Source organism: Bos mutus, chromosome 19 (genome assembly GCF_027580195.1).
Source record: "Bos mutus isolate GX-2022 chromosome 19, NWIPB_WYAK_1.1, whole genome shotgun sequence".
In the NCBI taxonomy this organism is placed as follows: Eukaryota; Metazoa; Chordata; class Mammalia; order Artiodactyla; family Bovidae; genus Bos; species Bos mutus.
In genome coordinates, this window is record NC_091635.1 from 25,075,235 (window position 1) to 25,091,881 (window position 16,647).

A 16,647-nucleotide genomic window follows, 5' to 3' on the forward strand; every position below is an offset into this window, starting at 1 on the left:
AATTATTTTCCCTTAGAATATGTAAAGTTTTGCTTCATTTTAGCTTCTAGTGTCACTGTAAAGAAGTTCGATGCCAGTCTGATTCTTGATTCTTTGTGTATGACCAATTTTTCCCCCAACTCAGAAGCTTTTACAAACTTCTTGTTGTCCATTGTGTTATGAAGTTTCAAGTCATCACCAAGATGTGGGTCTCTCTGAAATTTCATGTGCTGGGTATATGGCGATCTCTTTCAGTCAGAAGATTTATATCTCACATTTTGAGAAAATTTAAAGTTTCTTTGATCATTGTCTTCCCTTTACTTTCTGTGTTCTAAAGTTTTTATCTCTTCTGTTTTCTGAATCTTTTTGCCCTATTTTTTAAAATATTTCCTCAATTACATCTTCAACCCATCTATTGATTTTGTTTTTAATTTTGACTACCATGTGTTTAAGACCAGCCTTTCTTGTTCTCTGATTGTTTCTTTTTAAGCATCCTGTTTCATGAATTCAGCTTCTTCTCATCCCTCTGTGAACATTAATGATGGCTCGTTTGTTTTGGTTTTTAATTTTCCTTTCTGCTCCCTAAATTGTTTCCTCTGAGTTCCTTTTTATGTTTTGGTCTTTGTCCTCCATGTTGGAAGCTTTTCTGCAAATGTCTAGGGATCTTTAGCCCTTGCTTATATTTAAATATGAAGCACTAAAAGGCTGACTGAAACTTCTGTGTGCCAAGATGGGACATACCCACTGATGGACTTCACTTTGAAAGCCTAAACTTGAGAGTGACAGGAAGACCCAGCCATTTTGCTTGGTGTCTCCCAGATATCAGTGTCTGCAGGTCTTTTCTCTGAGGCCATTCATTTTTCCAGGGAAGGATCCATGAATCTGTTGGAGGTACCCTTGTACACGACTACCAGGGTTTTTAGAACTGAACAGTAAAAGAAAACTAGGGGCCTCAGTGTTCAGGACAGAGACTGTTACTTAATTCACCTGTTTTCAGGATGGCTTACCACTTTCTGCTGTACTATGTATCAAATGAGGGTTAGAGAAGGATCATTTCCTGACTGTGGGAGTGAAAGAATGATATGATGCTGAATTGGAGTCAGAAAACTCCATTTGTCTTCTCAACTCTACAACAAATTAGTCACATTGCCTTGGATGATGTCACATAATGGCATCATTGAGTGAGTCACATAATGGCATCACAGCTGGCTGGGCTTTCATTTCCCTGTGTGCAAAATGAGTGGCAGGGCTATTTGCTCCATCACTTCTGATGAGACCTGTAACCCCTACATCTAGGAGTTCTGCTTTAGGGTACCTTATGGAAATGCTAAAATAGTGATTACTGCCTCCTTAAAGTATACTACTTTTTAGCAATTGGTCTTACTTATGGAAATCTTGGTGCTGGCAATGCAGAATACCCAGCTCAGATTCTGCATCAGAGCCTCTCTAGTCCTTTCTTTCATATGTTCTACATAGTTTGGCCCATGGGAGACCCAACAGGAGAGCCATCCAAGTACCTGCCTTTTTCTGGTAATGGCAAAAATCAGACCTCATTTCAAAGCTGGACATCCTGGACAAATTCCAAGGCTCCATCCTGCAGTACCAATAATGTAGCCATGTTTAACAGAGAGGGTTCCTAAAAACCATTTGGGCTGAGAAATCTAGAATTAAAACACTCTTTATCTTGACTACATTATAGTTATGACTATAGCATTATTCATTACATACAATGTTTGTCATAGCATAATATAACCCCAAAAGTACTAGATTCAGAGCTTAAAAAAACACTGAATTTGTGTATTGATTCTGTTTCCTTCCAGCTGCGTGAGAGTCTTCTACCCTTTCTGAGCTTCAGTTTCAACTCCTAAAGGCTAGACTATTGAGGCCATTCTATCTGTATCAGAATCAAAGAGATGTTGTTAAGGAAAGCACTTTACAAACACTAAATAAAGGGCTATCCAAATGTGAAGCATTAGTATTATCATCATTACTATTATAACTGGTCAGGGAAGCCTGAATTTCATGCTGCCTCCCATCTGCTTTGTAACACTCAGGCAATTCCATGATTAGAGGTGGCTTTCCAAAAAGACACTGTAGTTCTTTTTTTCCTCTAAAATAAATGATTCCAGAACCAATCTACCTTAGCCATCCAATATGTGCAGCCTCTTTTGTTCATGAACAACCTGAAGGTAATAAACTGGTATGCCCCTGTGACAGAGAAAGATGTTGGAAGGAAATGGGTTTCCATCTTGGGTTTCTAAGGTGCTATACCAAACAATAACAAGGGAAAAATTATTCAGCTAAATGTACCTGACATGCATTGGCATCCAATATGCCACCCTCCTCGCCCGGCATTATTACTTATATACCTGCCTCTGAGAAAGGCTGCTTGGAAGAGTTACTCTGTTTTTATCGGACATACATTTTAGGGAGTTTTAAATAAACTCATATAGCCATACCGAGCAGCATGTCTTCTAAACTTCGCTATTTCATCCGTCTATACCAAGCACCGTGAAGCAAAATGGATGTGCCTTCAGCTTTCTACAGTCCTGGAAAATGAACCAGTCCACTTAACAATAAATGGTGGTTGGTTCAAACACACATGACCGGTCTAGTGAAGAAGAAAAGAAAGTTGAGCTTAATGAAGTCCAGTGTCTGTGTCCCTGCACACGGACAGGAAAGGACAAGTGTTTTATAACTGTTTATTGGAGTTAATGGTAATAAATTCCTCACTTGTGATGCATTAACTTTAATGTTTTCATTACTTGGTGATTTAGGTTTTCCCTTTTCACATTGTAAATCACGTTGTCCCAGTAGCAAAGCAGGTCGAGCGCCTGCTGTAACGTTCAGAATACTCAGTGGAGAAAGGAATGTTCTCTTTTTCTCTCCAGCACAGTCTGACAAAAGATGCTTTGCCTCATCCCAACTTGCTGCTTCCCACATAAACAGTAAAGACAGACAGACGGATGCATCTGACAACAGCCTAATTTAGATCCTAGGGAAAGACAGGTCTCCACAGTAACTTTCCAAATGTATTTGGTACTGAAGGTTTTTTCCTTTATTTTTTTCCCATTTGCTGAGTGTGAGCCCTTAGTTAATGAGCTGTGCAAATAGATATTGAGATTTAGTGTTTTTATTTTGCAATTACAGACTTGGTGATTTGGTTGGAAACTTTTGGGTCTAGCAACATCACCCTCATTTTCCCCTCCCTAATTTTTTTCCTTGCAAAGTTCAACTTACTTCAAACTTGCTTGAGTTGTGTCAGATGAAACAGAAGAACCAAAAAAGATCTTAAATCTCATATGTATAACTTAAAAGAAAAGGCGGTGATTTTTGTCCTCAAGGTTCCTTATTGCAGCCATCATTTTTCTGTCATCAATCCCATATGGTTGCACAGAGACACCCAGGGAGCTGGCTGGGAGCGAGGTGTGGCTTGGGAGTGGCCCTTTGTCCAGCAGCTGATGCATCCCAGGTCAAAGCCACGTTGCGGAGATTACTGCGTTCCCATCAAGTTCTTCATGATGGGGTATGAGAGTTCTCATTAGATCACCCACCCTGAAATACCCCCAGAGAATCATGATAATTAGTTCCTGAGTCTTCTTTTTTATTTTCTGCTTTGTTTGCTTTAAAAGTTTTCTCAGTGCAGTGCTCTGATGATATCTGAATGTTTTTCACTAGAGAGACATGGAGAAGGCAAAATTACTATTATTGGATTCCTCCCTGAAATTGTTGGTTTGGAGAATAACTAAAATAAAGATTCCAGGATTCTAGTATACTAATCCCCATGCAGCTTTCACCATCAGCAGTGTCAAGTGATCAGGCACACACAGAATGTTTGTGTACAGGATGCAAACAAATACACTTGTGATGTTCAAAGAGAAAATAAAATTTTCAGGGAAATAAAAGAACAAAACTTGGGAAAGAAAGGGCCAAGTTCTCAGCCACTCAAGGCCTGCAGCTCAGAAATTGCCATCAATAGCTGTTTTCTGAAGTATATTCAGTTATCCGTTTGTTAAGTTGTTGTGGTTGGCTCCATCTTTGTCCATTATGACTTTCTCTGTACACATCCTTTGATGCTTTCCTGAAGATAAATAACTTCTGAGGTAAAAAGAACTGGTATCTCAATGAGGCTATGCAATCAGCTGGGAGATTTCGTTTTCTCCAGTTGAGGTTCATGGTATTTTTTCCTAATTTTTCCCCCCAAATTCTCTTTATCCGTCCTCCCGTCAATCTTAGCACTGTGATTCCTCTTGACTTCTTCACCCACTACTTTCTCCTGGCTTTCTTGGCTAAAGCTTCCTTTCTTTCCCTTTTTTACTTTCTTATTTCATAGTACCAACCCTAAAATTAAAATAGTGACTATATGGCAGAACAAAAGTTACTGTTTGTGGCTTAGGTGGAAGTGATGTCAGTTCAGTTCAGTTCAGTTCAGTCGCTCAGTCATGTCCGACTCTGCAACCCCATGAATCACAGCACGCCAGGCCTCCCTGTCCATCACCAACTACTGGAGTTCACTCAAACTCATGTCCGTCGAGTCAGTGATGCCATCCAGCCATCTCATCCTCTGTCGTCCCCTTCTCCTCCTGTCTCCAATCCCTCCCAGCATCAGGGTCTTTTCCAATGAGTCAACTCTTCGCATGAAGTGGCCAAAGTATTGGAGTGTTAGCTTCAGCATCAGTCCTTCCAATTAACACCCAGGACTGATCTCCTTTAGGATGGACTGGTTGGATCTCCTTGCAGTCCAAGGGACTCTCAAGAGTCTTCTCCAACACCACAGTTCAAAAACATCAATTCTTCAGCACTTAGCTTTCTTTATAGTCCAACTTCCACATTCATACATGACCACTGGAAAAACCATAGCCTTGACTAGACGGACCTTTTGTGACAAAGTAATGTCTCTGCCTTTCAACATGCTATCTAGGTTGGTCATAACTTTCCTTCCAAGGAGTAAGCATCTTTTAATTTCATGGCTGCAATCACCATCTGCACTGATTTTGGAGCCCAAAAAAATAAAGTCTGACACTGTTTCCACTCTTTCCCCATCTATTTCCCATGAAGTGATGGGACCGGATGCCATGATCTTAGTTTTCTGAATGTTGAGCTTTAAGCCAACTTTTTCACTCTCCTCTTTCACTTTCATCAAGAGACTTTTGAGTTCCTCTTCACTTTCTGCCATAAGGTGGTGTCATCTGCATATCTGAGGTTACTGATATTTCTCCTGGCAATCTTGATTCCAGCTTGTGCTTCATCCAGCCCAGTGTTTCTCATGATGTACTCTGCATATAAATTAAAGAAGCAGGGTGACAATATACAGCCTTGACATACTCCTTTTCCTATTCGGAACCAGTCTGTTGTTCCATGTCCAGTTCTAACTGTTGCTTCCTGACCTGCATATAGGTTTCTCAAGAGGCAGGTCAGGTGGTCTGGTATTCCCATCTCTTTCAGAATTTTTCACAGTTTATTGTGATCCACACAGTCAAAGGCTTTGGCATAGTCAATAAAGCAGAAATAAATATTTTTCTGGAACTCTCTTGCTTTTTCGATGATCCAGCGGATGTTGGCAATTTGATCTCTGGTTCCTCTGCCTTTTCTAAAACCAGCTTGAACATCTGGAAGTTCACAGTTCACGTATTGCTGAAGCCTGGCTTGGAGAATTTTGAGCATTACTTTACTAGCGTGTGAGATGAGTGCAATTGTGCGGTAGTTTGAGCATTCTTTGGCATTGCCTTTCTTTGGGATTGGAATGAAAACTGACCTTTTCCAGTCCTGTGGCCACTGCTGAATTTTCCAAATTTGCTGGCATATTGAGTGCAGCACTTTCACAGCATCATCTTTCAACTTTCAAGATTTGAAATAGCTCAACTGGAATTATCTAACAAATATTCACTCCCATATTGCCTTCTTAGACCACAAGTCCCATAAGGCTGGAAGTGGTTTCAATTCAGTTTAACAAACATTTATTGGGCACCTACTGTGTGTGCAAGACCCTTGAGGATACAGAGAGAAACAGGTATATGACTAATGAATCAAACTGCCCTCTATGAAAGGGACCTGACTTCCCACTGCAGGTTTTCTTTAGGCTTCAGGAAGTTAAATAATTAGCACCAAACTCCTTGGAGTTTAATGAGTGTATTATAGGGAAGGATTATTCTTTATCCCACATCAGTTCAACAATTACAGTACAGCCCTGCCCTGTGATGGGTCTCAGCCGTTCCAGCTCTGCCTCAATCTATCAATAATTCTTACTCTCCTTACCTAGACACTTGGGGTGCAAACACTGGCCCATCTCCTTGGGGCACAGCTATATTGGATCCTTCTTTGTTCCCTCATGTCAATCCAGGCACTATGATATTTTGTTCATTTAATTTTTTTCAAAGTGCTCTCTGTCTCCCTCTGAATGCAAGATCTATTTTTACCCCCCTTCCCTTTTTAGGCCATCCTCCCTATTGCCTTCTACCCAGATCCCCCGCTACATTCTTTTTCCTGGGAAGTCCCTTTTCTATTTCTTCATTCAGGCTTTTAGCAGTTTTACATAGTAACTAAGGTCTTATGTACATCTACGCAAAGAGACAAGAATGGAGAGTGTTAGGGGAAAGGTTTAGGGTCTCTGGGAACCAAGACTGTGCTATAATAGTACCTGATAGAAAATGGTATTAGAGCAGAGAAAAGAGAGGATATAATTCTATTTGGAGAGAGAGAGAAAGATTCAGAAGGGATGTGACATTTGAATTAAGTCTTAAAGGAGCACTCCCTCCTCAGAAAATGGTGATAGAGATTGAAATTCCCAACCAAGAAAAACAGCACGAGCCAAGGCCTGGCAGTATAAAATACATGCCCTATTCCAGAAGGCAAAGCCTGTCACTTATTGTTTGGAGTATTAGGAAGGATAAGGGGTTGGGACAAAATGAAACTGGAAGATAGGGTGAGACCAAGTTTTAAAGTTTTTGAAGAGATGGAGAGTTTGAGTTTCCTCCTACAGGCTAGGGAGAACCATTAAAGGCTGTAAACAGGAGTGTGACAGGGCCAGATATATGTTTCAGGAAGATGATTTCTGGCCACAGTATGGTGGACAGGTAGAAGTTAAACCAGTTGAAAAGTGACCCCAAACCCAGGGAGGGCTCTTTTTCTTCCCTTTTCTCCCTGTTCTTATCATAATCCAGTAGAGAAGTAAGTAAATATATTTGAAAATAGTATTTTGTCATTCATTTTTAAAGATAAACACTCTCAAGTAACACATGTATAAAAGTGGCCTGTCTCAAGATGAGATGAGAATACAGTGATCCTTCAAGATTTGTTAAAAAATATATATATACAATTTGGCATTTGAAATCCTCTCCTTAGAGAGGATTTCTTAGTAACTAAGGTCTTAGAATCTCAAAGCCATTTGAAGCATCACTGTCTGGGTTTGGGTCAGGATTCTCACTTTATCCTGCTGCCACTTACTGTGGTTTGGCTGCTAAAAGGAATTCAGGTCATTTGGATCTCTGTGGCTCAGTATTAAGGATGGATTCTTAGGATTAAAAATAAAGCTAAAGGTACTAAATTAAAGTGTTAGTCACTCAGTCGTGTCCAACTTTTTGTGACCCCATGGACTGTAGCCCTCCAGGCTCCTCTCTGTCCATGGAATTCTCCAGGCATGAATACTGGGGTGGGTAGCTGTTCCCTTCTCCAGGGGATCTTCCTGACCCAGGGATCGAACCCAGGTCTCCTGCATTGCAGACAGATTCTTTACCATCTGAGCCACCAGGGAAGCCCCAAGTTATAGATACATGTTATTAATAAAATCAGAAGACACAAGAGGCTTCCTGAGTTTAAACCATTTCTGTGGTGATTACATGAATTCTCAATCTTTTTTCCCATAGCACATGACCACCAACATTTATATGTCCAACCCACTTTCATAAGAACCCATGATTTTGAAGAAACACAATTTTTTTTTCAAGGAAATAAAGCTCTGTTGGAGTTCTTGATTGCCATGATTATAATACTACATCAAATGTGTTTAATCACCATCGACTGTGGCATAAATAAAATACACTATAAGTCATTTTTAATTGACTTTTCCTTTAAGAAAGCATATTGAATGTAAATGATGGTATTATTATAGAAAAGTTTTGAATCCATTCTTATTCTTAAAGTGAATTACTCAAAATCTCTGCCATTTCTATCAATATCTTCAACTGATCAAAAGATGCCCTGGTGTCCTAATACCAGGATTGAGAATTAATAAATTATTATATTGAATTAGTTTTATTAAATTGAATTAGATGAACTATTTACTTACTGGATGCTGTTGTTTATTCCCATTTATTTAGATGCTAGAACTGGTGCATTGAAGTTATCATACTTAGAGTTGGAAGGCCTTTTTTCCCAAAACTTTCACTTCTTGTAAGTAAAATCCAACTGAAAGTAGACATGGAAGAGGAACATCCCTGAAAACCACAGGCATCTGTGGTAATTAGTGTAGTGCCTTTTTGTGGAAACAAGAAGTTTCTTCATATGCCATGAACATTAATTGTTTCTGTATGTTACCTTATAGCTTGGCATTGGGGCTTCCCTGGTGGCTCAGTGGTAATGAATCCGCCTGCCAGTGCAGGAGATGCAGGTTTGATCTCTGGTTGGGAAGATCCCCTGAAGAAGGAAATGACAACCCACTCCAGTATTCTTGCCTGGGAAATACAATGGACAGAGGAACCTGGCAGGCTATAGTCCATGGGGTCACAAGAGAGTCAGACATGACTTAGCGACTAAACAACAAACGAGTTTGACGTTATTAATGGACGGTTTATGAAAAGAAACCAATTTGGATATTTGACTTAAAAATCTTGCTTCTTTTTAAACCAAGATTTCTTCCTTAAAGAGTACATGAATCATGTCCAAGATTCCTGCATGAGCCCCACAGTGGACCAGGCTTCCTTTTCCTTCTTCTCTTGTGTCAGAGAGGCCTTTCAAATCTTGGTGTTCAAGCAGCACTGTTTGAGAGCTCCAGGTTTCTTTCCCTTGCATTTTCTTTTCCTTGTGTCCTTTTATTGCATTCTTTTTCTTTCATTTTTGTTCGACATATCTGTTGATCTCTTGAATTTCACACAGACTTGCCCTAAAAACAATTGTATAGATTAGTCATCTAGTACCTTACAAAGTAAATGAGAAATATAGGACCTTAAAGTAATTTTTTGATATTAAAGTCTTGGAATAACCGCACATTGTGTCTGTTTCTTTTTCTGTATTTTTTTTGGCTGTACCCTGCAGCATGTGAGATCTTAGTTCCCCAACCAGGGATCAAGCCTGTGCCCTCTGCGTTGGAGTCTTACCCACTGGACCACTAGGGAAGTCCCACATTTTCCATGTTTAAATGAGGTCTCTTGTGGGCAAGTGAGGTGGGAAGACCCTTTCTTTCCTCAGCTACTTCTGAATGTGTCTCCTCAGCTGAAACTCAGGGTGGTGGAAAGCGCTGGGGCTTTTCTAGCTGAGCAGCCTTCAGCAAGCCCCGTAATTTCAGTAAGCCTATTTCCTAGTCTATAAAGTGGAAATGGCAGTAATACAGACTTCACAGGGATGCTATGGAGCTCAAATTAAATGTGAAAATGCTTGAGAAAATGCAGGTTAAGACCTGTTAGGTTTTTTAAAAACATTTTTATTAAAATGTATTAGTTTTAATAATTTTATACATCAATTATCTATTTTCTTCTTAGCACTTCCAGCCTAGACTCTACCAAGAATTTTCTGTATCCTCAGTGTAACAAATTTCTTCCACAGATTTTTACACAGTTTGGTCTGTTACCTGGATTAACAGATTTTTTTTAAAGACCTTAAAATACTGGAAGGGAAACAAGGGTCCATCAAGATCTCCTGAATATTTGTCTCCTGCATTGGTTTTAACTATATGTGTGATTTCTACCATTCTCTGACATCCTTCAGTCTAGCTCCAATTGCACTTATTTTGTTTCTTAGTTTCTTATGTCAGAGTTTGTTGAAGAACTTGGTTAAGTACTTTGTGTTCAATCCCTTCCTTTCATCTCCTATCCAATTTATTTCTCCATGAGAGTAAAGGCTTCCGTGTCTTTGAAACTTTTAGGTCCTAAGTCTATTATTATTAATGGCTTAGAATTTTTCACCTTACATGTGTTAGTATATATTCCTTAATAAGCAAAGCACAAAGACTGAAAACTGTGAGAAATAAATGTAAACTCAAGTGGATATTGAATGGAACCAGATTATGTAAGCCTGTCCTAAGGGACTAATGAAGGAAGAATCATTGAAAGCATTGTCCCTGTTTCATGTGTAGAAGATGAACACTTCCTGCCAGACACCTCAAACTGTCATTTATTGACTGGTTCCTGAAAATTGAGAAAAAAGGCAAAAAGTAATCCAGAAATGCAAGAAGCTAAGAAAAATAGTAATGAACTTGTTAAAGAAGGACTCAGAAACCTAAAACAAAGGAGAGGATTTAACCAACAGATTATTCAGTCGCTCAGTCATGTCCAACTCTTTGCAACCCCATGGACTGCAGCATGCCAGGCTTCCCTGTCTTTCACTGTGTCCCGGAGTTGGCTCAAACTCATGTCCATTGAGTTGATAACCATCTCATCCTCTGTCGCCCCCTTTTCCTCTGGCCCTCAATCGTTCCCAGTACCAGGGTCTTTCCCAATAAGTTGGCTCTTCACCTCAGATGGCCAAAGTATTGGAATTTCAGCATCAGCATCAGTCCTTCCAATGTATATTCAGGGTTGATTTCCTTTAAGATTGCTGGTTTGATCTTGCTGTCCAAGGGACTCTCAAGAGTCTTCTCCAACACCACAGTTCAAAAGCATCGATTCTTTGGTGCTCAGCCTTCTTTATGGTTCAACTCTCATATCCATATGTGACTACTGAAAAAACCATAGGTTTGACTATACAGACCTTTGTCTGCAAAGTGATGCTGGAGATTAACAACAACCAGACAGGAGACTACTATACCTCCCACCCTACCTGCCATATCCCCTTTGATTTTGTCCATTTGAGACACTGTGAAGTATATATCTGTCATTTTGCAAATGCACACACACACCAGTGATCTGTGAGAATTGGAATCACAAATGGAACTTGACCATTCCCAACCTTCAAATTTTAGATTTTATCCAACCTCATCCCCCAAAATCCCAGGTCCTATATCATGGGTACTTTAATGAAAGAAACTGGAACTTCATCCTGCCTGAAATTCACCCCAGGGAGCTATCTGTCTCCAGGATGGAGTTGGCCTGGTCTCTTTTTCAAACAATTGAAAAGAACTTGGATTAAAAGGAAAGGAGAAGATAGAAGTCCAGTTTAGGGAGAGGAAAATGTTGAACAAAAGATGGAATTTTTTAAATCATTGATTTTCATTTCAGGTTGATTGGGCAAGAGACCAGGCCAGTACCTATAATGAAAGTTTGTGGCTACTGTTTTTTGCTGCAACCTTTTTGCAATAGAAATTGTGCGGCCTCTGTGCTATTAGCCTTGTGCTGTGGTATTGCCAACTGATTTCTCCAATTCTCTTTTCTCAGTGGGCTAGAATGCGGCTGATTAAATAGGCCGTGACTCACATAAGCTCCCGTGTCTTTTTTATTGACTACTTTATGGAAATGTATCACACTCCAAAGGGCCCCCATTGTTGTTGCTGTGCGTGGCTAACTAAGGAGTCATGCTTAGTGCTGAGAGATGGACTTCTACTCTGCAGAGGTGGTATGGGTGGGATACAGGGTTTACAGGAATCTGGATGGGGAAAGAAAGATGTCTGAGAATTTCTTTTATCTTCATCTGTCATGAAAGTTGGGTGGCCATCACTTCTGGGTAACACTCTTCTCTGTTGATCTTATCTTTATGGCCCCACATCCTTCAGCTAAGTGAATCTTTTCTTTATATGGGCTATTCTGAGAGATTTAGTTAAGTGCAGTAGGAGAGAGAGATTATGACACTAATGCAATTCTGTTTTGTGCTGATATAATGTGATACACCCCTAGGTTTATCCAAAGAGCAATTTATTCCCAATAAATCTAAATCATTTCTTTTGTTTTCCATCAAGGTGGTGATATCTTTTTTAGGTAATGGACAAAAAGCCTTGATTAAAAAAAAAAATTATATACTTAAATGTTTTTGCCTTAAAATAGCAACTCATGCAACTGTTTGTGGCTTCTTCCTTCCATTTTTATGATAATAAAAATGATATTTTTATTACCATCCCGTAAAACATCTACATACTTTCTATTACATGTTAAGTAACTCTGCATATCGGTTCACCTGTGAATTCAGACATACAAGGCTCTTCCAGCCTCATCACAGAGGATGGGAGTTAATGTGTATATCCTCAGGACCACCAGTTCTTGATCAGTGAGACCCTGAGCTGACACTGAAAGGGGAGAGAACTTGATTGCCACAGTGGCTTCTCACCTTGGATTGAGATTGATCTGGATCCCATCTGGGTTTATCTAATAGATTGTGGAGGTAATAAGATTGGGCTCAGAGTCAACTTTACATTGAGAACAATTCTGTTATTGCAGTCATCACAGAGTGCCTTAGACATAGAAGACAATCAACAGAATAAAAATTGATTTGATCTGATTTTTTTCCCTAGCCATTCCAAACTTCACCTATAATCCCATTTTTTTCCACTGCCCATAAGGGAATGCAGGCAAGAGAGTTCATCAGTACAGATTCCCTCTAATAAGAAAGCAACATACACATCTTAACAAAAACACAGCATATAAAATACTGTATTTCCAGCTCTCTTCCTCTTCAGAATCTTGTTGATAGATGACCAAGAGAGGAAATTCAGCAACTCATTCAGTGCCCAATTTTAGCAAACCAAGCGTGACTTTTAAGGTAAGAAGGCAGTGATGGTGCTGTCCCTGCTGCTGCTGCTAAGTCGCTTCAGTCGTGTCCGACCCTGTGTGACCCCATAGACAGCAGCCCACCAGGCTCCCCCGTCCCTGGGACTCTCCAGGCAAGAATACTGGAGTGGGTTGCCATTTCCTTCTCCAATGCATGAACGCGAAAAGTGAAAGTGAAGTCGCCCAGTTGTGTCTGACTCTTCGCGACCCCATGGACTGCAGCCCACCAGGCTCCTCCGTCCATGGGATTTTCCAGGCAAGAGTACTGGAGTGGGGTGCCATCGCCTTCTCTGGTGCTGTCCCTAGTCTCCTAAAATTAGTAACTTTGAATTCAAACATCTCTGCTGCATTATGTCTTTGTTTTCTTGGTGGTGGCATTCTTGGGTTTCAGTTGGTGGGGAGAGAAAAGCCTCATGCTGATAATGTACTGAAAGTAAATGAAATTAAATAAGCGAAGCAGTGCTCATCACTACTTCCTTCCCCCCTGGGTAATTCAATTCAAGCTCTCTCTCGGATGGCAACTCACAGGGACTGTCTCTGTCACCCCGCTGGGGCCTGGAGTCTTAACATCTAAATAAAAGTTTCACTCAAGCATTTTTTATGCTCCTGCCAGCAGGATCAGTGAGCTGGTGTGGGCCCATTAATGTAATATTCATACTCACAGACTCTCCCCGAACACGAGGCAATGTCTTCCCATTTTCATAATTATAGATGTTCCATAAAATGGCATTTAGATTTGCATTAAAAAAGGAGGTTTGAATTCTAATAGAACGTTTAACATGTCTTTTATGATTCAGACTCTTGGCATCCTTAACAAGAAATTGTGTCTCTAAGTTTAACAAGACCTTAAAAAAAGGGGGAAAAAAATGGTGGGAAGAAAAGATGGAAACTCCAGGCTTAAAGGACCTTGTTTTTCTTATCCCTTGTGTCTTTCATTTAATTTTTAGGCCTCTAGGAGCAATTTATTTTTTGACAGCAGGCAGAGAGGATAGGTTCTCCTTCAAGGGCCTGCTTAGCTGCACCAGGTCCTCACCCTCAGCATGATCTGCTTCTCTTTTCTTGGAGAGCATTTTCAAAGAGACATTAGAATTTTCAGAAAGGTGGGAGAAATGAAAGAATCCTAGACAGATGAACTTTCCTTTGCTGCTGTTCATCTCATGTGTGCACCCTGAGACCCATCCAGGAGATTTATAGCAGCCACGGAGTTTGCTAACTGCAAAACACACAAATGGAAACAGCCCATGAACAAGAAGTTGAAAATAAGAACAAATAGCAAAAAGAGTCAGGCACTCAGCTAAAAAAGAAAGAGCTCTTCTGATCTACATTTTTGAAACTAAGCTGGAAACAGCGTAGAAGCAAAAAGTTTAGTCCCCGAACCTAAAAAGAATGAATATTAGGACTATGCTAGCCCACTCCCTTCATTTCTCCTAATTAAGAAGTACAGAGTTTTTAATTGTTTTTGCTGTTATTTTTTTGAGAACTAAATTCCTTCCTCTTTGTCTCTGACCTTTACCCCTCCCTTCTGTAAAATGAGTATAAACCCTAGTGGTGGAAGACAAATTAGGATCTTGACTTCTCAATAAATTTGTACCTAATGAGGCTAATTGAAAGCCAAGAGTGTTAGCAGCATACAATTAAAAACTGATGTCAGACCAGATCTTCTCTGTGTAAAGGCTTCTACCATTCCTAGACTTTTCCCTTGACATTGACAAAACCGGGATTTGGCAATTATTGCCAAGTTCAGCTATGCATAGCCTTTCTTTGTGTGAACTTAATAAAAATATATTTACTAAGGTGACTTTCTGTTTGTTAGAAAAAGGTGAGTGTGTGTTTAGTTAAGCAAATTCTTAGGTTTTTGGAGTCCTTTTCTTACCAATCAGTGCACATTTAAACAACCTCCCTTGTACAGACTAATATTATGTTTAAGTCATTTTAAGCAGTTTCAGCATTAGATATAGTTAGAAAGAAAGAAAATTTACTCCCCTCCAGTCACCTGGAGATTGTTTTATTCTGTATCATATTTAAGCAATAACCCGTCTGCCTCTTTTCATTAATGTAGATTATCTCAAGTAGCCCAAATCAATGAAAATTCTGTCAGATTTCAACAAAACATTTTGCTCTTATTCCTTTTAGGAATGGAAGACATCGAAAGAGGAGCTCAAGAGCTTGATAATATCATCAAGCAAGGATACTTAGAGAAGAAAAGCAAAGGTACTGATTAGACCCCCAGATCTCAGAACATTCCAAGAAGAGAATGGAAATGAGGAAAAAGAGGGCCAGCCTAGGGAATGCATTCTCTGTGCCCAGTGCTATACTAGGCAGGTATAAGGCAAGAGGAAAGGAAAAAAAGAAAAGTCTGGTATCTGTGTGTAGGCTGGAAAGACCTGGCCCCAGATCTCCACTTCATCAGGACAGGGATTGGTTTGTCTTGCTCACCTGGTACATCTGCTTAGTAATTACTTGTTGAATGAATAAATGAATGACTGTATTATTGTTCTCATCTCTCAATGTGCACCCATAAAGAGTGAAACTGTGTTGCCTCAAGTGTAATTTTTATATCATATGTGAAGCAGCTGACTTTCAAGTTTCAGACAAGTCCAAATCTTCAGCTCTCACTCTTTAACTAGGATAGTAGGGTTGGAGTACCAGGTTTAACACTCAGGCAAATTGGCTTAGTACAAAGAAAGACTTGCTCATGCCCATGGCCTAGAATGTCACGGCCATGGGTCTGGGTGGACTCCAGGAGTTGGTGATGGACAGGGAGGCCTGGTGTGCAGCAGTTCATGGGGTCGCAAAGAGTCAGACACGACTGAGCAACTGAACTGAAAAGGCAACAACACATAAAGATCTGGAGATGTGGAGAATTTTATAACTACAGGATGAGGATAGAACCTGAAAGATAAAGGAAATGTAGAGAAACCGCTGAGGTCAGAGCAAGCAAAACCTGTTTAGAACTTGGGCCTTTAACTGAGTGAGTCCTCTGCACTCTGAGTCAATATGGGATAACCTGTGGGAGTGAAAGGGAGGGTTTTACAGTCCATTAACCTGGAAAATAAAACAATAACACCCTGGACTGTGTGTTGTTGGATTTTACGGACTCTTCAGTGATTGTAGTTACCTGAATTTATGTCCCTTACTGCTCTTCTGTTTAGATCATAGTTTCTTTGGATCAGAGTGGCAGAAGCGATGGTGTGTTGTCAGCAGAGGCCTCTTCTACTACTATGCTAATGAGAAAAGTAAGTGTTCTTCATTTGCACAGCAGCACCTCACTCCTGGATGCAAGCACTTCGTAAATTCTCAAGCACTTAGATCTAAACTTAGTAGTCCTTAACTAACACCCAGAAAGAGACATGCTTAGGAAAGAAGCTTGGCTAAATAATACCTTGCTCATCACCAAAAACTCATACCAGTTTAGAAATTATAGCCCCTTTAAGCACTAGGATAGTGTGGTCAGCATATCAAAAGGCTACCTTATGACTAATAACATATTATCGAGGTCAAATGCCTTGGCATTTGTTAAAAAAGAACCTCAAACACTTTATAGGCATCAATAATATAGGTTAAATATTGAAAAATAATAATTCTGAGAAGGATTTTAGCAGCTTACCAACAGCCCAGAAATATAACCTTTGAGTACGAACTCTCTAAGAGCGTGCTTCAAACTTTATCCTACTGGCTCCTGGGATGTAATCCAATGGACATCCCTAGAGCCATGGAGTGTTGAGACCCCAATAGTTGCTGTGCCCGAGAGACACCCTTCAGCCAGATGGCAGCAGCAGCAAAGTGTTGACCCAAGCCAGAAGCAGCTTCTTATGAACCACCA

At 40.1% G+C, this 16,647-nt stretch overlaps 1 protein-coding gene across 2 annotated transcripts in view; it reads left to right on the top strand.

Moving 5' to 3' along the window:
- Positions 1-16,647, top strand: part of SKAP1 (src kinase associated phosphoprotein 1) — a 304,772-nt gene that overhangs the window by 241,020 nt on the left and 47,105 nt on the right. For both annotated transcript variants that reach the window (XM_070389735.1, XM_070389736.1), the window contains exons 5-6: positions 14,958-15,035; positions 15,977-16,060. In XM_070389735.1, the coding sequence (XP_070245836.1) occupies positions 14,958-15,035; positions 15,977-16,060 (162 nt within the window). The remainder of the gene's footprint in view (positions 1-14,957; positions 15,036-15,976; positions 16,061-16,647) is intronic.